At 46.7% G+C, this 25,728-nt stretch overlaps 1 protein-coding gene across 2 annotated transcripts; it reads right to left on the reverse strand.

Annotated features, from left to right (window-relative positions):
* Nucleotides 1-541: 541 nt before the first annotated feature.
* On the reverse strand, nt 542-25,337 carry Camk1g (calcium/calmodulin dependent protein kinase IG). Of its 2 annotated transcripts, XM_090341278.1 has the most exons (13): nt 25,134-25,337; nt 16,818-16,941; nt 12,417-12,545; nt 10,298-10,372; nt 8,937-9,075; nt 8,179-8,302; nt 6,864-6,939; nt 5,035-5,147; nt 4,220-4,298; nt 2,269-2,356; nt 1,549-1,973; nt 778-906; nt 542-629 (listed from the first exon to the last, which is right to left on the reverse strand). In XM_090341278.1, the coding sequence occupies exons 2-12, from the start codon at nt 16,910-16,912 to the stop codon at nt 816-818; spliced, it is 1,434 nt and encodes a 477-aa protein (XP_090197404.1). In that variant the 5' UTR covers nt 16,913-16,941; nt 25,134-25,337; the 3' UTR covers nt 542-629; nt 778-815. The 2 variants fall into 2 exon arrangements, with proteins under 2 accessions (XP_090197404.1, XP_090197405.1); XM_090341279.1 differs by lacking the exon at nt 16,818-16,941 and having other exon boundaries at nt 25,134-25,185.
* Nucleotides 25,338-25,728: the final 391 nt, after the last annotated feature.

The following is a 25,728-nucleotide window of genomic DNA, read 5'->3' on the forward strand; positions in this document are numbered from 1 at the left end:
GTCTCCACCTTGGAGGATGTGACACTGCTTTTGGGTTGCAGCAGGGAGGAGGGAGCTGGGGTGTTCTGGAAATGGGCTGGCTGGGTCTTGGTGCAGTTGGGAGCGAATCCTGGAGGGAAGGATTAGAGCTTTGAGCTTTCCCAGGCAGATCCCAGAAGCTGCCTGGCATTCATGCAGATGGACAGAAAACTACAATAGTGAGTTCAGTCTGGCCAAGAGGCCAGAGAGGCAGGAGTGAGTGTGCAGAGCGGGGAGTCTGAGTTGAGGTCTCCATATGGCTTTGCTTGGAGAAGGTGGTGCAGTCTGGCCAGCTTTTCACAACCAAAACACAGACCCAGGTGAGCACTATCTACAGACACTGTGTGGAGCCATGACAGGGTGCAGGGGCATAGAACAGGCAGGTCAGGGAGACCTGGAAGCCAGCCAATGCCTCTCCTCCTGCTCACGGCTTCAAGGAGGCTCCAGACCGCAGGGCTTCCTCCTGGGCCTCTGTGAACATCTGCCCCAGGTGACGTCAGGCTGCTGCTTCTGACCAGAACCGGCTCCTGCCAAGCCCTGCTCCCTGGCTCCCCTCCTCCCTCTTCAGGGTAGATGCCAGGGTTGGAAGGGCAGAGAAGAGTCGGACACACCTACGAAGGAAAGTGGTCCAGGTGATGGTGGGGTTTCTATCTCAGGCTCTTTAATCCCATCATGTAGACCAGGGCTGAGACTTTTATTCTGGGATGGAAGCTCCTCTGAGCCCAGTGCCCTGGTCTTCCGCTCTTTAGTCTTCCTCACCTGAAAAACTGCAGTGACACAGGCACCAGCTCCAGCGATCACATAATGAGACAGACCCCAGTCTGTCCTGCCCGGCAGTGGGAGCTGCCTCCAGCTTTCACTGGCACCATGACCTCTGATTTGAAGTTCCTAGAAAGGAGACCAATCATCTTAACAAATCTGAGGAAGAAAGGAAAGCTGTGGGGATGGGGTGGGTGGGAGTGGGGGAGGGCAATGCTTTCTATATCAGTGACGTCCACCCACTTTTCCTGTCAGTCAGAAAGTACAAGCTCCTACAGAAACAGCTAGGGTCCCCAATTCTTTACCTCCCACGAATAGGGAAGACTTAGAAACTCAGGTCTAATGCTTGCCATTCATATGCCCCCAGTTTTCTGAGGAATTTTTATAATCTCTGTTGTTTCACTAAACTTTTAGAGTAGCTCTTGTGTGAGCTGGACTGAGTGGGACCGTAAGCTCTCATCGGCCCATTTTACAGATGGCTAAAGCAGGAGCAGAGACATTCTCAGACTTGTCTTGGGTTAGCAGGTGTGAGGGACAGGGTCTTTTTCTTGCCCCCAGTCTAGACCTCTTTGCATCCTTTGACCAGCCAGAGAGAGGCCGTGTGTGTGTGTGTGTGTGTGTGTGTGTGTGTGTGTGTGTGTGTGTGTGTGTGTGTGTGTGTGTGTGCACATGCACGTGTCTGTGTGTGAAAATTCTCTCAGTCTCTTGCCTGAGTTCCTTCAGATCAGGTAGAGTAGGGACAGGGCTTTGACTTTGTCAGAAAATACGTACTGTTTTTTGTTGGCCTTTTTGAGGAGGGAGGGCTCAGAGCAATAGGAGGATTTCCCTTTGTTCCCGATGTTCAGGCAGCTGGAACAGCAGCCGCAGGGCCCTGTGGGCAGGGGCCCCTGGTGCATGGGTACCAGACTGCTGCTGATACGCAGGGAGCCATTGACCAAGCAGTTGAGGGACCTGCCGCCCGAGGCTGCAGGCTGAGAGCCTTTCTGGCAGGGCATTCTGGGTAATGCAGAGAGGGACACACTGGGGTCCAGGATGGGGGCTTCCATGATGGTGATCTCAGGGGAGCTGGCTCTGGAGTCTTGGGATGCTGGGGCAGCGGGAGGCCTGTTCTCCACCTCGGGGCGGGCGCCCGGGCTGTGCAGACTCATGTGGAGCTTCCTCATGTGATGCACTACGGCTGCAGCGTTGAAGGCTTGCTAAAGACACAAAGCAGGGCCGGGAGTTTGGCCTAGTGGTAGAGTGCTTACCTAGCATGCACGAAGACCTGGGTTCAATCCCTCGGTACCACATACATAGAAAAGTCAGAAGTGGTGCTGTGGCTCAAGTCGCAGAGCCCTAGCCTTGAGAAAAAAGCCCAAGCCCAAGGTAAGAGGGCCCAGGAGTCTGGGGTAGGGGGTCCCAGGGAAGTCTCTCCACCAGACCTGCCATAGTCCTGCCTCTCTGAGGACCCAGAATAGCCTGCCCTGCCCAGCCCAGGAAAGCATAACTCACCCTCCACTTGCTCTTGGCGAAGTTCTTTTGGATCTGGAGACTGACGGATGGGTAGATGTCCCGATGGAGGGCTGTGTTCCCATCGATCCTGTCAGCAAAGGCACCCTGGCTTTTGAATGGCTGTGGACACTCAGAATGTGGACAGGGATCTGGGCAGATAGGTCCATGTCCAAGCTTAAAGGTTCTATTCCTTGTAATAGGAGAGATCTGGAAAAGGTAATGCTCCATATCCTTCCCTGGGCATATTCTAAGAGGGTGTATGTGCTCATAAAAGTACTTTCAGCCAGACGTTGGTGGCTAATACTGCTAATCTTAGCTGCACAGGAGGCTGAGATCTGAGGATGGAGGTTCAAAGCCAGCCTGGGCATGAAAGTTCTTGAGACTCTTATCTCCAATTAACCACCAGAAAACAGGAAGTGGCACTGTGGCTGCAGCCATAGTACATACATGAGGAAGCTCTACCTGAAACTGCACAGCCTGGTGCCCACCCCCAGGTGGAGAATGGGTCTCCCCCTGCCCCCGCCTCGAGCTGAAGAGCTCAGGGACAGTGCCCAGTTCAAGCCCCAAGACAAAAACAAAGAAACAAATAACAAAATAACAAAATGAAAAACTTGTAGCCTAGGAAGCATATCTGCCTATTGTCTGCTTAATGGAGATGGAAGCCAGGGCCTTATATTGCTAGACAAGTGCTCTATCACTTGAGCTATACCCCCGGCCCCAACCCCACTGTCTACCTTAATAAATAATACTTCACCAGGATGCCTCCTGGGCATTTACTTAGAGGTTAGGCTGCCTTTTGTGCTACTCAGCAGGGCTGAGTTATAACCTCAGGTCTGAGGTTATAACTCAGTCCTGGCATGGCCAGCAAAACCTCAACTAATTACTATGGGAACCTTTACAGGAGAGGTGTACAGAGCCCTGCACCACCAGGCATTGTGTTATATCTCACTTTGGTTCAAGACCTTCCATGGAAGCTAGCGTCTCCTGGAGTCTTCTCTGTGGGGCCATGTGATATAGCTGCTCTGCTTTCCCTTCCCTTTGCCTCTTAGTTACCAGCCACTGAGTATTCCTCAGACACATGCCATGTCTACAGTACTGGAACAACTAACTAGAAATGAGAGCCCTGGGCCCTGATGGCTATGTATCCCAATGTGGGGATGTGGAGTTTCACAGTATGGGCTAGGGAGATGGACAGTAATCCGGTGATTCATAGAGCGATGGGAAGGTTGGCATGGACTGTAGGAGTCTGGGACTCCGGGGAAGGGATCCGGGTCCTAAGGAACTGACATAGAACTTAGAGACAGGACCTCTCAGGGGTTCACAGGATAGTTAGGAAAGAGTTTGGTTTATGGGATGGAGGACATAGAAATGTAGCCCTTTGATCTACCCAGAATGTAGAAAGTATGTTGAACATCCTTGGAAATAAAGCTGGAGTTAAAGGGCCTGAACAGATTAGGGAAAACCTAGAGAGAGAAAGGAATCCAAGGTTGCTGAGGTGAAAAGATTTTCAGGTAAGGGAGTCCCATGAAAAAGCGTATCAAAACCTATTTGCCTCTTGGACTAATTGGCTGATTGTGGCTGTTTTAAATCCCTTCACGCAGAATACGTTTTCATCTTAGTAACACGAGGTTCCTAAGGACAGAAGAAGGCGCCTGTTGAGTAACTAGTTTCCGTGTAACACCATGACACACAGTTCTGATGACAGCTCCCTGAAGCATCAGTCCCTGGAACTGACTGGCCCTCTCAGCAGCCACCCTGTGTCAGGTCCTCTGGCCTCAGTTCTGGATATGTCTGCATTTCCACATGGCTCTGAGGAACAATTGTGACTCCCTTGAATGTCACAGTAGTTACTGGCTCAGGACAAGCAGTTGTGGGGAATAGCTTTGGTGAGTCAGAGTGGTTCTGGGGACCCAGGTTGCGAGCATAGGACCCACCCCCATTTTTCACTCACCAGGGGTGCCTCAAGGCCTTCTCACAGGTATACCGCTCATTTGGGTCCTTTTCCAGCAAGTGGCAAATAAAATCTTTAGCTGAGGAGAGCAATCAAAGACATGACAACTAAGGACCACATTTCATGACTGATGGAAATTCACTTCCGGGCTGGGGGGTGGCTGTGAATACATCTTTAGCTAATCTTCCAAGGAGGTAATTTTAAGAGTCTTAGAGAAAGAGAGAAAAAAGAACGCCAAACCACCTTACAGCAACCCACCATGAGCCACCCAAGAAGAGAGGCTGTGCACAGCCTCACCCACACAGCGCTGTGGAAATCGCAGGAGTCACGAGGCACCAGTATGCCTACACACCCTTATGTGTGTATTTGTGTGGATATATGGGCCAGTATTGGCATGTGTGCTCGCATGTGAGTGTTGGCCTTAATCTCTAGGTGGAAAGCCTAGGAAGCAAGTATGATTTCCTTCACACTGACATTGTGCTGTCCTGTCAGCTAAGCCCCTGGTTTTGCCACCCTGCCTGGAACCCTCCTTTCCACCAAACTCTGCTTACGTGAACTCTCATCTAAGCTACTCCCCATTTCTCTCCTCTGTCCCCAGTCCTAGCGTGGTTCTGCCTCTAGAAAAACAAAAGCATCCAAATATTTTCCCTGGCTTTTGAACTAGATGAATATTTCTCTACTTCTGGCAGCTTGCCCTGTTAAAATTCCCAGGGACTTCAAAGAGTCAAGACTGTGATCCTTCACTATGAAAATTTTTCTCTTGGCAGCCTCTGCTTTGAACCTGTGACCTTGACCTTCACATCCATTGGCCTTACCTGACTCAGAAATGTCATCCCAGAATGGAGACTCAAACTCATAGTAGCCTTCTTTGATCTTCTCAAAGAGTTTAGACTCGGTTTCTTCATAGAAAGGAGGGTACCCACATAGCCTGCAGGAGGACAGAGGAGGCATGCTGCTGGGAAGGTTTCTTTTCTTCCCACAGCATCCCAATGCAAACACAGAACAGTGAACGCACAATGTGACCAGGGCATTGGATCTGATTCAGGAATGGTTGAGGTCCCATAACGAGTATGAGCAGGACACGCACATTCATCACTGCACTATTGACCATAGCTAAGTTGTGGAAGCAGCCCAGATGCCCTACAATGGATTCATGGATGAGTGAGTAAAGAAAAGGTGATCTCTATGTGGTGAATTTTACTCATCTAACAGGAAGAATAACATTATGTCATTTTCAGGGAAATGGATGGACCTGGAAGAAATTATGTTAGGTAAAATAAGTCATGGTCAGAGAGACAAATGGCCCAGGTCTTCTCTCGTGTGGAAGTTAGATTTAGTTCATGAATATGTACGTGAACAAAATACACAGGGTGATCTAAATACATGCATGAAGAAACTAGCTGAGATATGCTATATTTAGGGGAGAATTCTAATAGTGTAGCTCCTGTGAACAACTAACTTATAATTTAGTAAAATGAATACCAGGAAACCAAAGCATGTTTTGTTGGGAGAGGGGTGCAAGGGAAAGGGGGAAGACGAGAGGAGGGAGGAAGGTGGGTGAAAATGGTCACAATATTCAGTGCATGTATGTGAAAATGGAACCAAGTAACAGGAAGAGATGGTGTTGGGAGAGATAAGGGAGCACGATGGAAGAGGTGACACGGACCAAGATGCATTGTACGTCTAAACTGACATATCGAATTGAAACCCCTTTGTATAACTACTTAAAGATAATACAAATTAAACTTAAAAAATTACAAGAACAATACAAAAACTTCCAAGAGTATGTGCAGGAGCCAAGGCCTGAACAGCATTCCCAGAGGGCTCTTGTTTATTTTCCCCCCCAAGCCCTTGTCACTTCTCTCTGTCCTTCCTCAGACTCTTCCATGCTGTGTACAAAATGCCTTTCAGAATGTGCAGTAAATGTCTACCTGAATGTAAAGTTTACAAGAGATATATTTTGGCTCTGTTCTTTTGCTCAGTGCTCTACTAGCCCAAGGATTGTTGAGTAAAGGAATGAATGAGAGTAATTATTTAGCAGAAATGGAAGAGAATTGAATCTACACTGAAGGATTCATATCTAATATTCAAGTAATATCTAATATTAATATCTAGTAGTAAAGTTATTTGCAGGTGAGGAAGGACAGTAGAGAAGAGGTGATAAACAGGTGAGGAAAGGCAGAGTTCAAGAAAGTATGGGAGAGTAAAAAGGAGAGGAACTGACCAGTTTCCTGCAGGCCATAGTTGGGTGCCACAGGAGAAGGCTGCAGTTGAGGAGAACTGGATCTACCTGTGGTCCAAGCATAGCTTGTCCTCTTTCTTTTTCCTGCTGGTCTCATTCAATGGGACTTGGTACATTTACATATGGTGCAGAGGTGGGAAAGTAGGTGCCAAATCAGTTGGTTGGTACATGCTGGGTTGTGTGTGTGTGTTTATATATATATATATATATATATATACATGTATACATGTATATATATATATTTAGCACTTGTTGGAGTTGTTGGTCTGAAAAAGCTCATGTATGTGCATGCATGCCTGCATTTGTGCCAGTTAGGAGTATTTGACACAGGACAGAGAAAAAGAAAGGGCAAGCAGGCCCTGAGACTTCTCAGGGACTGAGCTGATGGTAGTTTTTACTCACAATATGTAGGTGATGACGCCAATGGACCAGCAATCCACAGCCTTACTGTAGGGTTTCTGGGCCAGCACTTCCGGAGCTGCAGCAAACCAATGGCAGAGTCAAGGCTGGGGGCAAGAGAAGAGGGCTATGGGGTGGGGCTGAAGGCCAATAAGAAGTTTAGAGAGATGGACAAAGGTAGCCCAGGGGATGGTGGAGTTTCTGTGAGACTGAAACCCTCAAGATGGACTGAGTTACACCTGTATGACTATGTCTTTTTGTGTGGAGAGATGATTTCTCCATCAAACTGCTATGTCAAGGTCTATATTGCTTCTGCATTAGACTGGAAATTTCCCCATCAGACTTAATACTCTCTGAAAACAGAGCTTGTATCTCCTTCACTCCAGTGGGGAGGGTAGGATAAAAGCTTCATGTTCCTTCACAAGAACAAGCTGCAAGGTGGGCTCTCATTATCTCTTTCTCCAGAGAGTAGGCAGTAACTTTGCCATCAGACTATGGGTCCTTGGTGAAGGCAGATGCTTAGTCTGCACCTATTGGAGTGAGAGCTGTATGAGGCCAGGTACCATGTCATCCTCTGACTGGGACTCCTGGGAATGACCTGTTGTTGATGCCAGATACATGGCTTTTTATCCAGTGGTACAATGTGTCTTCTGGAGAGCGATTGTCTTTTCCTGTCTAGAAAGTGTAGAGTCCCTTTCTAAGTTAGGGCTCTGCTTCCTACTTCCTGACTCCAAATAGGTGATTATGTGGAGGACAACTGCCTTTCACATAAATCCTTGGGTTGCTTTCACTAGTCTCCTCTCTTGTCTCACTTTTTTAGGAATCCTGGAAGGCCATAGGGCTGTTCAGGCAGGATACTCCATCTTTGCCAGTTCCCAGATTGCTTCCTAGGTATATATTTGGGGCCCGCATCTGGGTTTCTTAGGCATAAACTCAACACCTTGTACATGTACTTGCCTAAAAGGTTTCTTCTACAGTAGGATGAAGGAGAGGGAGCTAGTGTTCAACCTTTTTGCTCTCTACTGATTTCTGGCGGTGTGATCTTGTCTCTGGCAGGAAGTAAGTCTTCAGAAATGATAGCGAAAGAATGTCTGGAGACAAGGAGTAGCTTGTTTTTAAGATATAGGAAGATTTCAGAGCAGTAGGGATAGTTCCAGTGATAGATGAATTAGCTGCTGTGATCTTCTAAATAAATGCTTCACTTTTGCATAGCTCCTGAAATTGAACCTTATCTCTATACAATCACCCCTCTCTTGAATTCCAACCATGGAATTGAACACAGTCTACCGGTCAACCTCCCCATCACTCCCAGACTTACCCACATAGCCAGGAGTCCCACAAGCTGTGGACATGACACCACTCTGCTCCATCTTTGACAGGCCAAAGTCTGTGATCATGATCTTTGAATTCTCTTCCGGGGTGAGGTACAGAAGATTCTCAGGCTGTTGGAGAAGGAAAATAGAGTAAAAGACTTGAACGCCTGAAACACAGAACTTTTTCTATTGATGTATAATTTCTTAGGAAGCTGAGTCCTAGGCTACTAACTCCAAGTCCAAGTTCATCTTTTGCATCCCATCCTCCCTCTCTCCTTCCCTCCCTCTTTCCTTTCCTTCTTGCTCTTTTCTGTGCCTTTACTCCATCACCTCAGAAACTCCATCTTGTTTATGGACTTTGCTCCATCATATAACCTCTTATCCCTTCCTTCTCAACTTCCCTAGGGGATTTAGTGGAATCAGCTATGGGCCAATTGTCTTTGATCTCACCAAAGCCTACTGTAAGGCAGGGGACCCTACAGATCCTTGATAAATATCTGTTGAACTTGATTTTGGCTAATGTATACTTGGAGTAATGTGTATTGTGATATCGCATTGATAGTGAAAGGTTCAGGAAAAGACTGAAGTTTAAGTCAACAGTTATTATTTCACCGCCTATGGTTTATTTAAGAAATTAAGAGATGAAGAGGACTTGGAAGTCCAACTCTCCAAGTCTTCTTGTTTTGTAGAAGTTGAATTTCCTGTGACCCACTTAGCTTCCTAAAGAGTCTTTGATTCCCACTGAGCACTCCCAGCCTGGCACCTTTAGGTCTCTGTGGACGATGCCATTCTCATGAAGGTATTTCACTGCTGACAAGACCTGCTGGATCACCAGGCTAGCATCCTTCTCTGTGTAGACACCTCGTTCCAGGATCCGGTCAAAGAGCTCCCCGCCAGAAACGCTGTGGGCACAGGGGCAAGAATAAGAATCCAGCTCTTCTTTCAGGTCAAAGGAATACAAATGTGTCTGCCTTTGTAGCCATGTGAAATACGGGTGTACTGGAACAGACAGATGCCCATAAACTTCAAAGGGTGCAGGGAGACCAATTTCTGACTTAGAACACTTCCTTTGGGTGCCTGAAATGATATCATCATGGTAATGATGTTTCCTTGAGCAAAGCATTGACTTCTCTCTAGAAGTCAATTACTTTAAAATGCAAATATCTCTGGCTGGGTTTACCCAAGGAATCAATAATCCTTTACTGTGGACACTTTTGTTGCTGTTGTCGTTGGTTGTGGGGCTTGAACTCAGAGCCTGGGTACAGTCCTAGGGCTTGACTATTTTAAATCACAGCACCACTTTTGGTGTTTGACTGGAGATAAGAGGCTCACCTACTTTCCTGGCTTTGAACCACGATCTTTGGATCTCAGCCTCATGAGTAGCTAGGATTATAGATGTGAGCCATTGGTGCCCAGCTTTTTTTTTTTTTTTTAATAAAGCTGTTTTTCTTTCTGGCCTAGGACACAGGAAATCCTAATAAAAGAATGGATGTGCCAGGTGCCAGTGGTTATCCACCCCAAACTTTTTTTTTTTTGCCAGTCAGACTTGAACCCAGAGCCTGGGCACTGTCCTTGGACACTTTGTTCAAGGCTAGCGCTCTGTCACTTGAGCCACAGCACTACTTCCAGTTTTTTCTCTGTATGTGGTACTGAGGAATTGAACCTAGGGTTTTGTGCATGCTAGGCCAGCACTCTGTCACTAGGCTATGCTCCTAGCCCAAATTAATTCTCATTGAGGGGTGGAAAAGCATTGGAGATTAAACTTAGGACTTTATGCTTGCTAGATAGGCACTCTATCATGTCATCCATGTCCTCAGCCATTTTTGTCTTTGGTTATTTTTTGAGCTGGCCTGGATCTCAAGCCTGGAATGACAGGCATGTGCCATTGTGCTGGAGCTTTTTATTAGTTGAAATGAGTCTTTGTGAACTTTACATTGTGGTTGTTCAGTCCTCTCTATCTCAGCCTCCCAATTTGCAAGGAAAGGACGACCGGTCTAAGCCACTGTCTCCAGCTTTAAATCACCACCCTTTCCTTGCCACTAACCAATGTTCTCTAAGCCTCTGAGCCCCTCAGGCCTCCCCTCCTCAAACCTGAGTGGAAGAGGTAGGTCCTCCTTCACTTACAGCTGCATGACCAGGTAATAGTGAGTGGTACTCTCGTAAATGTCTTCCAGGGTCACGATGTTTTCATGTTTGATCCTGGGAGAAAAGGTAAGAGACATAGTTAGGGCTCTGTGGTCCAGTCCAGGATGTAGACTTACTCAAAAATTGCTGCTAGAGACATTTGTTTTTGTTGTTTTGTTTTGCTTATTTTTCTGGTCCAAAATGTCAGTAGTGTTTTGTGGTCGAGAAACTTTGCCCTAGGTTTCCTTTGTCTGTGATCACTAGAGACTGAGTCAGGCAGAAGATTAGGCAAAGGGCTTGGTTTTCCGGGCAGCAGTTCTCACATGCCTGCAGAGGAGATCTCTTGTACGCATGCTGTGGAACAAAAGACCTTAGATTCTGAGTCAGTTGGGCCTGAGTTTAGATCTGGCTCAGGTGTTTACTATCTTTAGCTGGCTTTCTCAAATCTTCTAAGCCTCACTTGCCTTGTCCAGAAAAGACTTTGCTCTCACACAGGGTTATAGCAGGATTGAAAGAGAAAGTACGTGGTATAGTACCTGGAGGGATAGCAAACACTGAATCATTCTTGTATATGATTAGACTACTGTCTATCAAGTCTAGAAATATTAAAAAATAAAGATCTGTTGCAATGGTTGCTTGATGAACTGTACTCATCAGCTGACAATACCAATTAATGTTAACTTGTTGAACACTCATTGAACAAATCCTTGCTGAGTAACTATGCTGTTGATACAGATGAAGATAACAAAAACAACTCGAGTCTTTGCACTCCATCAGTTTAGCCCCTTCCTCTGCCCTAACCTTCCTGGTGCCTAGATTTATTTTCCCCATCATCCTACTAGATAACTCTACATAAAAATAGCCTACATTCTGTATAATCTAATCATCCAAGTTTCTATCTCAAGTGATGGCATTATTTGGTTCTCTCTCTCTCTCTCTCTCTCTCTCTCTCTCTCTCTCTCTCTCTCTCTCTCTCTCTCCTCTCTCATTGGAGATTGAACCTAGGCTCTTGCATATACTAGGCAAGTGCTCTATCATTGAGCTACGTCCAACATCAAGACTGTTTTTGTACTTAATGGACATTTATTTGTTCATTCTCAGGTTTGTGTCCAGTGATATTTTCTATACTCTGGTTAGTTAATACAAAGCTTAATGATTTTTCTCCCTTTTGTATACAGTCTTCTAGTCCCCATAAGATCTGCTTCCTCACCCATGCCTATATTATGAAAAGCTTGCACCCATACTTCACCATACTTAAAATGCTCCTCTGATCACATGACTCCTTATTTAACATGGATGGCTTCTCTTTGCCTACCCAATAAAGCCAATATTCTTTAGTGTGGCATGGAAGATGCTGACTCTTGAAGCTTCTCACTTCAAGTGCAGGAATTTCTAATACTCCTCTCTTTGTCCTTCCGTGTTCTTCCATGGTTCTACATGATAGTTTGTTATTTATGGTCTGAATTCTCTCTCTGGGTTGTCCTTCTTTCCTCCATAAAATTCTACTCATTCGTTAAGGTTTTTCTTCTCTGAAAAATGTGTCAGATAATCCATATTCATGAGATACACATAGATGAAATGAATCCCGGTTGCCTCCGAACTGTACCTTTAGCTACTGTATCTTATGTCTGAGGGGATTAGAGTTTGCTATGGTTGCTCAAGAGGGTAAGGAATTTTGCCTTAGGTTTATGATCCTAATTCTGTGTTAGTGTGCCTAAAATTCTTGTGGTTCATCATAGGAGATGTCACAGTAAACATTTTATGGTTTGTTAATGTAGTCCCCATCATTGGTGTTGAACATACGAAAGCTTTGGGTCAACTTAGGCTAATTTCCAAGTCTGGTGCTATTTCCTTAATCATTGATTCTTCTTGAGGTTGGCCATCAATTGACATCTGCTCCTTTCAGCTAACTGCTCTCTGGTTTACGTGTACAAATCAGTTCTGCCACCAGTGGGTTCACTAGTCAATATTCTGGGAAAGAAAGTTCAGTTAAGTGTCTGTCTGACTAAACTTCGGTGACTGGCTAACCCATCATTCATTCAAAAGAAGTGGAAATCCTAATTATTGTTTTTCTTGAAGGTCATTTGTGAAGGACAAGTGATTCCACAGCTGCACTGACCTTTTTAACACAGCGATCTCATTCTCCAGGCTGCTGTCCCGGAAGGCAGGTGACTTCTTGATGCACTTCAGAGCAAAGAGCTTCCCGGTCACCCTCTGTTTCACAAGGAACACTTCTGAAAAGGCTCCTCTGCAGGGAAGATGGAAAAACACGAAATTTAGTTCTGGCTCTCTAGAGAACATTCTGGTGGCAAGTGAAAGTATAAGGAAGGAGGGGTGCAGATAATACAGTTCTATTGCCACATGCATTGTATTGATGACAGGGCCTATAAGACATGCAAGCACGTTCTCTCCTTCATAGATCATATAGGGTGGAAAAGACCTTGGACACCAGGCCGGTACATTTCTTGCTTCTATAATTTGGAACAACTTCCAGAGACTATGCATCAGCTATGGAGATTTCTTTTTATCTTTTGTTGATTGTGGGATTTGAACTCTGGGCCCGGCATTATCCCTGAGCTCTTCAGCTCAAGGCTATTGTCCTACCCCTTGAGCCACAGCACCACTTCTGGTTTTCTGGTGGTTAATTGGAAGTAAGAGTCTCACGGACTTTAATGCCTGGGCTGGCTTTGAACCGTGATCCTTAGATCTCAGCCTCCTGAGTAGCTAGGATTACAGGCCTGAGCCACTGCTTCCAGCTGAAGATTTCTTTACTTAGCAAACCCATTGAAGAAAGGCCTCTCTATAGAGCCAATTTTCCCCCATCTAGTATGGTGCAGAATGGTCCACTGGTGTGGCAGTGGCTCTAGTTCTGGGAATCAGACTCAGATCCAGCAGGATCAGGAGAGAAAAGTCTTGTGTATCAGTTTTAAGTTTGTTTTTTATTTAAGCACAGAGCGTTGGCATGTTTCTCAAACCTCTGGAATCCTCCTGCCTCAATCTCCAAACTGGCCGGATCACAGATGTGCCATTATCACTTTGATGATAATCAGCTCAAGTAATTTTCAGAGCACAAGAGGGGCTGGCCATCTTCTCATTCATTCTGGGAGCTTTTGCAAGGGTGAAAGGGAGAAGCTTTGGAAGCAGGTTTGCTGTGACAGAATAGATGGAACCCAATGGGAAAACAGGGCACAATCTCAAATAATAGTGTTCTCTTTTGCAGGTGTCTGCCGGAGATCAGGCCATCAAAACAGCAGGTAAGCTAGGGATGGATGGCACCTGAAGAAGCTCTGTTTTCTAGGTAATGATTTACTTGACTTGTGTATACCTAGCTTTCCCATCGAAACCTGGGAACAGCAATAATGTTTACAATTTGTTTTATTTTATAGAAGATTAAATGAATTGACATTTGTCAGCTGCTACTGAAAGGGTTTTTTGCCTTCCATTTAAACCATGTATACTAGTTATGGTTATTAGCATGATTGAAAAGCACCAGAGAGAATACCTGGTTACACAGAGGAAACAGAAACGAAAGGAAGAAACAGCTGAGCCATCCGCTCCTCTGCCATCTGTGTATTCTCGAAGGAAGGCTGATGCCGTCACACTTTTATAATGGGCTTTAAAAAAATATGCATTAAAAAATACTCGGCGTTTCCTGTTTCCCCAGCTGTGTACTTGGAACTGAACTAATCAGAGCCACAGAGCTTCCTCCATTCATCCATTCATCCACTCATCCCTTCCACCAGGAGCAATTTGAGAGCCTCCCCTAGTCTTAAACACTGGAGATGAGCAGGTGAGGAAAACTTTCTGTTCTGAAAAAGCCTGCAGATTAGTGAGGGTTGAAGAAAAGAAGCAAGTCGTATCAGCTTTGGAAAAGGCGGTCAGGAATTTTAATGAATACTTGCTGAACTGGCGGAACCTCTTTGTTCAGGCAGTGGGCTGTGTTCACCTAGCCAAGCCTCTAGTGTGAAGACAGACATACAGATAAGAATGGGCATATAAAATGGATACTAGTATATTGTATATATGTTTATTTGTTTATTTGAAATAGGAAAGGGAAGGGGGGAAACAAGATGATTGGGAGGGAAGGGAAATGGGAATAAAAACATGAGAAGGTATCAATGTGTGAGAAGTAATGCACCTACTACCTGACGAATGTAACTGTAACCCCTCTATACATTATCCCGACAATAAAAATAAATAAAATGGACACTTACTATAATGTCCACTGGGGCTATTGGGGAAATTGTGCACTGTATAATTTCAACAGGTGACATTTACCTTGGAGTCAGTATACATGTCCATCCTGTAACTATTACCCTAATGGCAGACAGAATGCTAGAGAAAAGGGAAACGTTGTCCTAATCTGAACTAAGAGATGACTTTGGATCGTTGAGGAGACCATAACAGGTGGTGCCTTGACTTCAGAACACCATCATCTCAGCTCTAAGGAGCAAATGAAATGGACACATTTTAGGTTAGGTGGGAGTTGGGAGAAAGTGTGAGAAACAGGAATGGGTCAGCAGGTAGGTATGGCCCAGTCAGGGTGAGATTAGGCATAGCAGGAAATAAGTGTGTATGGAAACTGGGTCCTAAGCCTGGGTACCTATGGAAAGTGCTATATGAATAATTGTTTAAGGGATGACTGGATGGATGGGAATTTTAGACTAGAACTAGTGATGCCTTCCTTCCCTCCTCCCTCCCTCCCTTCCTTGTCAGGGCTTCAGTATGTAGCCCAGGAGCTTGCAATCCTTCCTCCCCAGCCTCCTATATGCTGGGTTAAAGGTAAGGACCACCATACTAGTTCCTCATTTTCTTGACTATCACAATGAGAGTTTGTGGTTAACTTTTAAAATCCCTTTACTGTAAAAGGTTTATGTGGGGTAGGGGGATGGCTCACAGTGTTTATAACTTGTTTATAAATAGTTCAGTGGGAATGGTGTGTGTGTGTGTGTGTGTGTGTGTGTGTGTGTGTAAAACAAATTTACTTGTCCCTAGACATCCATGGGAGAAAGGGTTCCAAGATTCCACTGGTTATAAAAATTGGTGAGCGCTTAAGCTCTGTCAATAAAATGATGCAATTTTGGTCTATAATCTACATATATCCTGTTGCTTGTTTAAGTCATCTCCAGATCATTTCTAATTCCTACTACAAAGTCAGTTGTTGCCACGTGTTGTTTAGAGTATAAGGACCAGAAACAGTTTTCACATGCTCAGTACAGACACAATGTCCTCCAGTGTTTTGAGCCTCCACTGGTTGTATCTGCAGTGGTGGGGTAAAGCGTTAGCAATTGTTAGATCCAAGTGGTGGGTGAACTGGGTTCATTAGACTATTGGTTTAACTTTTTCTTGTGTTTGAAAATCCCCACAGTCAACAGCTGGAAGAGTAAGCTCTTGGCGGCTCTGATGTCCCTCTCAGATTAAGTTGCCTCTGCAGTAGACTTCCTTCTGGCTATACTCCCGTCTAGCAGACACTGTCAACCTGGGTTTTCTTCCCCCCACTTCTCTTGTTAGGAATGCTTACAAAGTCATTTCTGATTCACTCATGAGCCTTGTTTCTCTCCTTCCAAATGTCCTTTATCTAGCCACCTCCATGTTGGCAAAAGCCCTTGATGGAATGCCAGTGCTCTGATGACCAAACACTGCTTCTCTGCTTCTCTTGTGGGCTCAGAGCTTCAGAACCTGCCTGTGCCAGGAGGGGCCTGAAGTCTCCTCTCAGCCACACCTGGAGCCTTTCCGTATACACCAAGAGTGTACACATCTGTTGTTGCTTAAGGTTACTGCTCTTCCTGGCCAGAGCGGAGGGGAGCAATACTTCGCCAGAGGGAGAGCATGCTGGAGTGTCCAGCCTACTGTCCACTTCTCACTGCCCAAGAACAATTAGCCCCAACTAATTAGCCTTGCCAGCTGGGGCTCTGATGGGAGGGTGGCGGGGAGCTCTTGTTGGCCTGCGTCATCCACAGTGGCGTCCTGGGGGAGAGACAGGACTAAGTGGAGACTCAGCTCCAGACAGCCTGTCTCAGGTCTGCCAGCCGTGTAATCACTGCTAAGGGGGAAGACACACACACATACTCACACACTGCAGGCTGGTGAGAGTCTAGACCATAGCACAGAGCACTGAAATATGGAGCAAAGAAGGCATTGTGGGTAGAGCCAATTAGGGTATAGCCCACTCTTGCTCTGAGCCTCAGAAATCCCTTCTTTTCCACTTACAGCAGACAATGAGGATTTTTTTTGGGGGGGGGAGTCAGATGAGGAAGCCCAGGAAAGTGTTAGCATCACTGAATGTCTAGATGCACTCCCTGTTTGATTTAAAAGTATGGTACGTTCCACTACCTGGAACCTGGGGGGAGGGAATTGGATTCCCTGAGGGCTTCAGCACATTAAATCATCCCCAGTCTTACCCAAGGCTACTTTCTCCCCATATCTCTCCTCATAATATTCTCCCCCAGGTTCTTTAGAGTAAGTCTCAGCCCCAGTAGAGCAGGCAGCCATAACTACAACCCCCAGGCCCAGGACTTACGATCCCAGCACTTCCATGAAGATGAAGGTTTTCCGGATGTTGGTGGTCTGCTTCTTCCAAGAACTACAATCATCCTCTTCCTCCTTTCGACCCATCTCCTCCAGAGTTGAAGCTTCTGGGGACGCTTTGTTGGAGGGAAGAGATGAAGGAGGAAGAGGAGAAGGACGGGTATGATTCGATAAATTGCTCAGCGAAGATGAAAACAGGTTGCAAAAGAAAGAAGAGTGAAACCAGATATAGATAAAAACAGGTGTGTTCATTCATTCATTCATTCATTCATTTTTGGAGGTATTGAGGTTTGATCTCAAGATGCTGCTCATGATAGGCAGGCAGGCATTCTGCTACTTGAGCCATGCCCTTAACCCTTCTGCTTTTGTTATTTTTCAAATAGGGTCTTACTGCTATCCCTGAGCTCTTCAGCTCAAGGCCACTGCCCTACCCCTGAGCTTTTCAGCACAAGGCTACCACCCTACCCTTGAGCCAAGTCTCACCTCCCATTTTCTAGGGGCTAATTGGAGATAAGGGCCTCAGGCCCTTTTGTGCCAGGGCTGGCTTTGAACCTTGATCTTCAGATCTCAGTCTCCTGAGTAGCTAGGATTATAGGCGTGAGCCACCTACCTGGCCCAAAGAACCTTTTCACCTGGGCTAGTCTAGAACACCATTCCTCCCCAACTCTGCCTCCCAGATAGCTAGAATGACAGGAATGGTCACTAAACTCAGCATAACAAATTCATTGGATATTTGCTACAGGTGCACCATGCTTTCTTCATACTCCAAGAGTTTAGAATCAGAATAGGAACTGATTATGCCACGATGAACATGTTTGTGGATTCACGTGGAAATCCTTAAGAGGTGAAGAGAGCAGAGCTGCGGCACTTCCTGAGTTACTCAAATGATCTCCAAGATGTTTATTCAGCCACTAAAGCCTGCCTGGCTCCTTTCCCCCCTCATAGCCTGGTAACCTCCTCTGTCAATTTTTACTCCTACCTGTATGGCTTTCATGAAGGAGCAGTGCATTTTCCCTGATACACTCACAACTGTTATCCTGGTGTTAGGAAAATACTTACACCTGAATTGCATTGTATCCAACTGTTAGTTGTCACTAAATGTTTTTACTTAGCACCTGTGATGTGCCAGGGTCTGGCTATGTAATTAGAGACAACATAGATAAGGCTCTTGCCTTCTTTCCTTGGGCCACCAACCCCCATGGGCACAGTTACAAAGTGTGGGGGTGGGTGAGAGAGAGAACTGGGGTATGCAACAGAAGCAAACAAGGGATGCCTTTACATAAAGTCTGGGAAGGCATCCTGAGAAGGTTCTATTGAGGATGAGACTGGAAGTTTGTGGAAGCAACAATCCAGCACAGTACACAAAGCCAGAGCAGAAGTAATAGAACGAGGAAGAGCACAGACTGCTTCAGACACAGAGGCACAGTGGGGCTGGAGCAGTCACAACTCTGCATTCTGTAGGTATGTTAAGCGGGAAAGCAGAAGGTGGCAGTGCCAACCACACAAGGCTGTAGATTATGCGAGAGATCTTTATTTTCTTCTGAACAGGAGGACGTGGAGGACATGTCGCAGGGGAGTTGAATTGTACCATTCATGTTGGAAAGAGCTTCCTGTGACTGCTCTGTGGAAAAGAGGTGGAGGGCCAAGAATTGCTGCGTGGAAACTGTGTGAAGGGTGGAACTGTAAAAGACAGGTGATGGAGGCCTAGCCACTGAGTTTCTGGAGGGGAAAATGGGTGGATCTGGGGTGTGTTCTGGGAGTCTAGCCATCTAGGCCACTGTGTGGGGGAAGAGAAGGGGATTGGAATGATCGCCACGTTTTGTGGCATGGGTGTGTGGGATGAGAGGTCATTATTAAAGTCAGGGAGACTGGAGGGAAATATGCTTGTCAGTGGGCTGGGTGGGGGCGATTTCCATCCTTTGGGTTCTCTGCTCTAGTTGCCAGCTATGACAGCAAAACGTAGTGGGTATCAGGAATGATGGGTGAGACAGTGTCTTCCACCACCTTCTCCTCCACACTCCTTGAACCTGAGTCTGTGTCTCACACCTGTAATGCTAGCTACTCAGGGGGTTGAGATCTGAGGATCACAGTTCAGAGACAGCTTGAGCCACAAAAACAGGTCTGTGAGACTTTTATCTTCACGTAAGCAGAAAATACTGACAAAGGAGCTGTGACTCAAGCAGTAGAGCACCAGTCTTAAGTAAAAAAGCCCAGGGAGAGTGCCTACGCCCTGAGTTCAAGCCCCAGTTTGAATCCTACCCCCCACATGTAGGAACTCATGTCTAATGGCTGCTCTTCAGTCTTGAATGCAGGGATGGAGGCAAAGGGTTAGCCATTGAGGGAAGTGGAGATGGACAGAGTTGGGTTTGTGTGTCTCCCTGTCTCTGCTCTACAGAACAGGACTGGTTGCCACCCTGCCAGTCAAGAGCCTACCCAGCCCAAAGGCCTCCAGCCAAGCTCCTCACTCCCCCTTGTGTCTGCTCTTCTGGGGGCGGCACCACCACCTCATTAGCAGATCAGAACTCACTGTTCCTTCTTTCCCATCTCTCTTAAATAGGTTTTTAAAAAAGAAAACATAGTATTCTTAGCCCAGGCAAGGCCATAGAAAACATCTTTCCCGCCCACCTTTCCTCCCATACACTGAATCCTAACAATTTAGTTTCATCCGCAGTGCAATGTGAGAGACTGGGAAGTCCACCACACCTTCCAGTGACTCTTTATTCCTACTTGTCCTAGACCTCAGAGAGTCTTCCCCCTCCTTAAGCCCCCCCACTCCCTGCCCCACTGCTGCTCAAGGGTGGGCAAGTGTGCCAGCTCAGAAAGGAGATGCCCAATGTTCAGTCATTGTATCCCACTGCTTTCTTTTATAGCCCCCACCCCACCCCACCCAACTTGTTTGGATCTCGCAATCTAGATCCTTTCAGAGGAAAAGAAAAACAAATTCTGAGAAGCTACAAGCTCCAATACTGCTCTCATCTGCTTTCAAAGCACTCCCTGCCTCCCTCTATTTCCGGTGACAACTTCCATTGGGTTTCAGAGCCCAGGAGCAGGCAGCCACCACTAAAGAAGTCTCTGAGATTTAGGGTTGACTGGACATGGTGGCTCAGGAGACACCATAGAGCCTGGTATTCATTTGTGACTTGCTCAGGGCCCTCCCTCCTGGACGGAGCAGGATGCCTGAGGAAGCTTAGCAACAATGGCAAAGAAAATGGCTCTCTATATGGGACCATCTTTGAGTTGCTGATGTAGCAACCCTCCACCCATGAGCATTTATTAAGGACTTCCTGTAAATCCAATGAATTCAGTATAGGTTTTTCTGTGATATCTAAGCCAGGCTCTAAAAGTTTTTTCAGTCCATCAAGTTGGAAAATCCAAGTGTAAGTGTAGAAAGAAAGAAACGCCTAAGATAAAACTACAGGAAATCCACCTGAAGGGCAGAGACTGTGTGCTACTTGGTTTGAGTCTCTATTGCTTGTTACTTGCTCGGCATGTACTAACAGTCCAGTCAGTGAGTGAGGAAGATGGAGCTGGAGATGGTTGAGGATAGCTTTGCGAGAGAGCCGGACTTAAGATGGGAATGGAAATGTGGGTGAGGACATTTTAAAAAATTGCTCTGGAGGTGAATCTGGAGGCAGAAGAATGGAGCTCTGGTGTGCTCCTCTGAAACCCCATTGTAAGGTTCTGTCCCTGGTAGAGCAGCAGAGAGGGAGGGTAGCTAGAGGAGGTAAAGTTGTCCTTCTGGCTTCCTGCCGTTGCCATCACACCGGGAATCGACTATGTAGGACCTGGAGTGGGGGTCTAACTTCAGCTCTTGGTCAGCAGAACTTCTGTAGGACACCCCTGCCTGACTATTCTAAGTCTGGCTATTCTCTCCGGAGATAAACTCTTCCACTTCTCTGTCATGCACTTGGCCAACTGAGATCACTCTGAGGGAGGCTAACGTCTAGTGACATTCTTACTCGAAAATAACTCATATGGATGGAGATTCTGTCTTTTTTTTTTTACACTGTCTTCTTGGCCTTTTGAAGGGAGGAGAGTGGCGGGGGGGGGGTGTCCCTCAGGGCCAGGCAGTATGGCTTTGGAGTAGATGCCACCTCTGGGTACAGCCCTTTCTGTGCAGAGGCAGGCTTTCCGATCTTTGGTGGCAGCTAGCCTGGCTACTAATGAGGCGCTGGTGAGGGATGTTTGGATCCAGAGTCTAAGAGGCAGGCAGCCCTCACATGACTTTACTCTTACCTCCTTCCCAGACTCCATTTGGTCCTACGGCAGCGGTGGTCCCAGACTGAGTAGTGTCCGCAGTGAACTGCACACAACCTTCAAATCTCAGGTTCTACCTCCTCACCTCCCATTTCCTGGACCCTCTAACTCAACCTCCATTCCTGTCTCTCTTGCTCGGTGCATTCTCTTCTAAAACTTCCCTATTTTTGAGTCACAGCCATTTAGGTCCCTGTTCTGAGGTGCTTATTAAAGGAATCATCGCTAACCTCCCACTAAGATGTCCCAGAGTCTAATCTAATATGAATGTACAATGTGGGAAGAATGGTGGCATATCTAAACTGGGCCTGATCCAATCAGTGGAGCTCAGAGCAGGGAACCTTTGAGTCGCATCTCTGCAGTCCCTAAATCACAGATAATGACTCTCATTTCTTCCCCTGGGAGTCCCCACATCTTTTTCTGGCTCTCTCACTTGCTGCCACTGAGCAAAGGAGATCTGACTCAATCGAGCATAGTGAGCCAGCGTCGTGGACTTGGAGAAGGCTGTGTCTTTATACTCGCCCATGCTTCTTTGGAAGCATGACTCTGTCAGGCCTGTGGACTCTGTAAGCGAGGTTATCAGCTGGATCATCTTTAATAAGACTGTGCTCTTTGCCTCCCAGTGGGGGCACAAAAAACCATATAAATATATATTATATAAATTCCCTATTATATATATATATATATATTATTGGCTTACCAAGGGATAAAAGGCTAACGCCAGGAAATTTCCTTGCCCAGGCCACATCATTTTCAAAACTCTGGCCTATCTTGGATTTTTGCTTCATCCTTTCAAATTGAGAAGCAGACTAGGAGCTTCTCTGATGGTTGAGAGGAGGATGGATGTGTAGGAGAGAATGGAGAGGCAGGGAGAGGGCTACTTATTCTTAGCCATATCAGACCTCGGTTTCTTCATCTGCCAGATGGGGATAATACTGCCTGCTCTATTCCCCTTTAAGCTCTGAGGCATGGAAACACGAGGAAGCATTTCCTTGGTTCTACACGAACTAATCACCAAGCACTGCAGAAAGAATGAGGGAAGAAGATAATGATGTATTGGGTGATTGATTCAGTGGGTTATTTCTATACAGGGAATTGGGTCCAGTGCCTCATGGTTGCTAGGCACGTGCTCTGCTTCTTGAGCTACATCTTCATCTCTCTCTTTTTTTTTTTTAGAGATAGCACTGTGCTAACTTTGCCTGGGCTAACCTTGAACTCTCCATTCTCCTCCCAAGTAGCTGAGATTACCCCATGAGAATGATGTAAACAGGAGCCCGTACAACCAGAGAGATGAATCTGTGATTCCTCAGCTGGCCTCAGCCCCTCTCCCTCTTCATCCCACTGAGATTCTAATGTCTTGAGAGAAAGAGGTATTCTTTCCATACACGTGGCCCCAAGTGCAAGCCAATCATGTCACCCCATCCTCAGGGAGTGACTCTCACAAACCCAGGAGAAAATGCCTGTGTGGGCTTCTCCATGTGGCTGCTTTTCTAAGGAGCTGTTAGGAGTAACACTGCAAGCCACTTCTGTTAGGTGGGATTGTCACACAAAGGTTGGCTCTTCTGAACAGGTCTGTGGTGCCTTACTATTAACCATCCAAGCCTGGCATTCTGCTGAAGGGAAGAGTGAAGATCTTGCAGTGGGCAAGACAATGCCGAGGATGCAGAGAGGGCAGCCAGGCCAAATTGGGACCAGACACTGAGAAGCTCAGTTACCACCCTTCCTTCCTGTGACACAGGTTGGATGCTCAGGAAACCTGATCCCCCCACAGGCTTGTCTTCTGGCCTGCAGTCACTCTTGCTGTTGATCAAGGCTGAGACTGTTGCCTGCCATGGTAGCATTAGGCACCACGCAGCCTGTCTACAGCCTCAGCCACTCGCTCCTCCTCTCATTCATGCTGCAGCTCATTCACTAGCCGCTGGCTCTGGCAGGCTGCGGCTGGGCTCTGTCACTCGCACGCACTCCATGTGGCAATTTATTTCTGGCCTGGGTGTGCGTGTGTATGGGGGAGAGGGAGCAAACGAGGGAGGCATTCTCCTTTCAGATGTGAATGCTTGTCTGAAATATTCAGCCTGACTTGTCCTTAGGTCTTATAGTCAAAGTGGTTGATGGGCCGGGTACCACATGGCACACAGGTCTAGGCATTTGGTTTTCATGGACCTATTTAATGCTTCATTGCTACCTTCCAAAGCAACAGCCTTTAATCACTGAGAAATACTGATGGCTGGAAACGTTCAGTGGGGAAAAAAGGCCAAATCAAACTGATAGCAAGTGATCAAGCAGGCTGGGAATTCCAGCACCTTCAATAACCAGTCACCCTATCATCTAACCTGTTGCCTCTTTCCTGGAAGAAATTCCTAAGAAGTGAGCCACTAATTTCCATTTATTTATCATGCATCCCAACACTTGACTGGCCTCCCTCCCAGTGGATGTGCGCGCGCGCGTGTGCGCACGCACACACACACACACACACACACACACACACACACACACACACACACACACGATGATCTGAGAAAAGGCTTTGTCTCTGGAAAATACTCAAGTACCTCAGTATCGAGACCAGGATATCATCCATGTCTACATTGCCCAAGATTCTCACAGCTCTACTTAACCTTTTAACTAGATTCTCAGACTTCCCCCCCGCAAAATGTTCTCTTTCAAAGGAGTATTCTGACTCAACACAAGAACTATCTATACCACCAGAAAAAAAGCTCCCTGTATTTATCATAAGACCAGCATTCAAATGCTACTACCATCAAATGGATAGCACCAAAATACATAGAGCTTGGTAAGTCCAGGCAAACCATTTAACCACTTCGAGTTTCAGTAGTCACGTTTTTTATGAAGAGGGACATTGTGCATGTTCCACCACTCAGTGGACTGTCCCCCAAAGGATGGAGTCAAAGCACTTTATCCCCTGGGCAGTGTGGTCCCATACAGGGATTACTAAGCACTCTGTATCATGGCCTGTTTCAGAGATGGTTTGCTCATCTTTGGCTTGGTCAGTGAGAATAAGGAGCCAGTTTGGTCTCGGGTGTCTCATCTGGGAATGGCATACAGGCCTGTTTGGCTCTCTTGACCCTCCTTGGAGATTTTCCTTATGATCTATCAATGGCTCTGGCTCCAGAGCAGAAGGCTGGCCAGGCATGTACTGCAGCCACCTCTGCGAGCCTCAGGGTTAATGTTCTTGCGTCAAAGTTACGTTGGAGAGAAGAGGCAGCTGGGGGAATTGGGTGGGGGTGGGGGTGGTCAATCCAGACCTCTGATTCACATCTTTACCAGAGAACTGAATTGAGGAAGTTTAAAGATACAGGGAAGACGGCTGCACCCCTGGGGAAGGCGCTGTCTTGTGACTGACAGAGATGAAACGGGCATGCCTGTGCCTGTGTTCTGCATCTTAATTGGAGCAGCCAGCCAGGGCTAGGGACCCTGGAGCCTGGATGGAGAGACCCTCTCCCCCCCCCCGCACCTCCCCCCGCAAAAAAAAATCCTGCCCTGCCAAGAGGCCTGAGACTCATCGTCCTCTCTGGGCTATGCAGAGGGAGCCACAGGCTGTTTACATTCATCTTTTAGCCCACTGGTCCTCCAGACCCTTCCAGCAGTCCAGAGATGTAGGCAAAGCCGGCATCTTCCCATGTGGTGAAAGGGGTCAGAGATGAAGGATGAGTCGAGGGCAGTATGGCAAGATTGCTGTAGATCCTGACACCCAAGCCTAGGGACAGAGCTGGGAACATAGCTGTATGCATTGTACCCGCCCCCCCTTTCCTCCCTAGGACCCCCCAAAGGTTCCTCTGGCCAGGAGAGGTGGCCAGAGTTCTCCCCAGGGAAGTTCCTCCCCGCCCCCCCAGCCCTCATTCAGACTTCTTTTCCAAGGTAGCGCTAACTTACCCTTGACACCACTAGAGTCAGTAGAAAATGACTTGGGGCTCAAGTCATTTACCAAAGTGTTTTTTTAAATCCACTCTCCATGCTCCACGGGTCCCCCACTAAGGCAACTCAGCCCCCCACCAAAGCCCTCCCCAACCAGAAAAAATAAGAAGAATCACCTTACCCAGGGACTCGGAAGAATTGTGCTCTGGGCACTCCCCACACGCCTGCTCCTACAGGTCTGCCAGGCTTAGCTGCTCCAATGCTTTAACAATAAACCCAATTAAAGGGGAGGAATGCAGGGGTTTTCTTTCCCAGGACCGTAACCAGGCAGCCTTAAAGGGGAGTAAAAGTAGCTAGGGTAGCTTGCTTTTCTTCTTCCTCTCCTCTGCTCTACTTTCTCTTGGATTCAAGGAGCTGTATCAGAAAAAATACTTGTTTGAAGGAGCCCTTTTATGCCTGAGGGATGTGTGTGTGTGTGTGTGTGTGTGTGTGTGTGTGTGTGTGTGTAATTGTGTTCACATTCATGCGTGTGATGCAAAGAAAGGAAGAATTTTAAAAAAATCTGTTACTGGATAATAACAGAAAACCAGGGATTTTCTAGGACTCTCTGCCTCAGTTCCCTTGTTAACCATATGGTCTTAAAACACTTCCTCCAGCAATGAGATGAAGCACTGGCTGACTGAAGACACCTCCATATGCACCTAAGCCGTTTTCTTGTGCAGATAGAGAGAAGCCCTTGAATGAGCATAGAAATCTCCTAGTCCTGCCTGATTATT

Source organism: Megascapheus bottae, chromosome 10 (assembly GCF_031878675.1).
Source record: "Megascapheus bottae isolate mThoBot1 chromosome 10, mThoBot2.hap1, whole genome shotgun sequence".
In the NCBI taxonomy this organism is placed as follows: domain Eukaryota; kingdom Metazoa; phylum Chordata; class Mammalia; order Rodentia; family Geomyidae; genus Megascapheus; species Megascapheus bottae.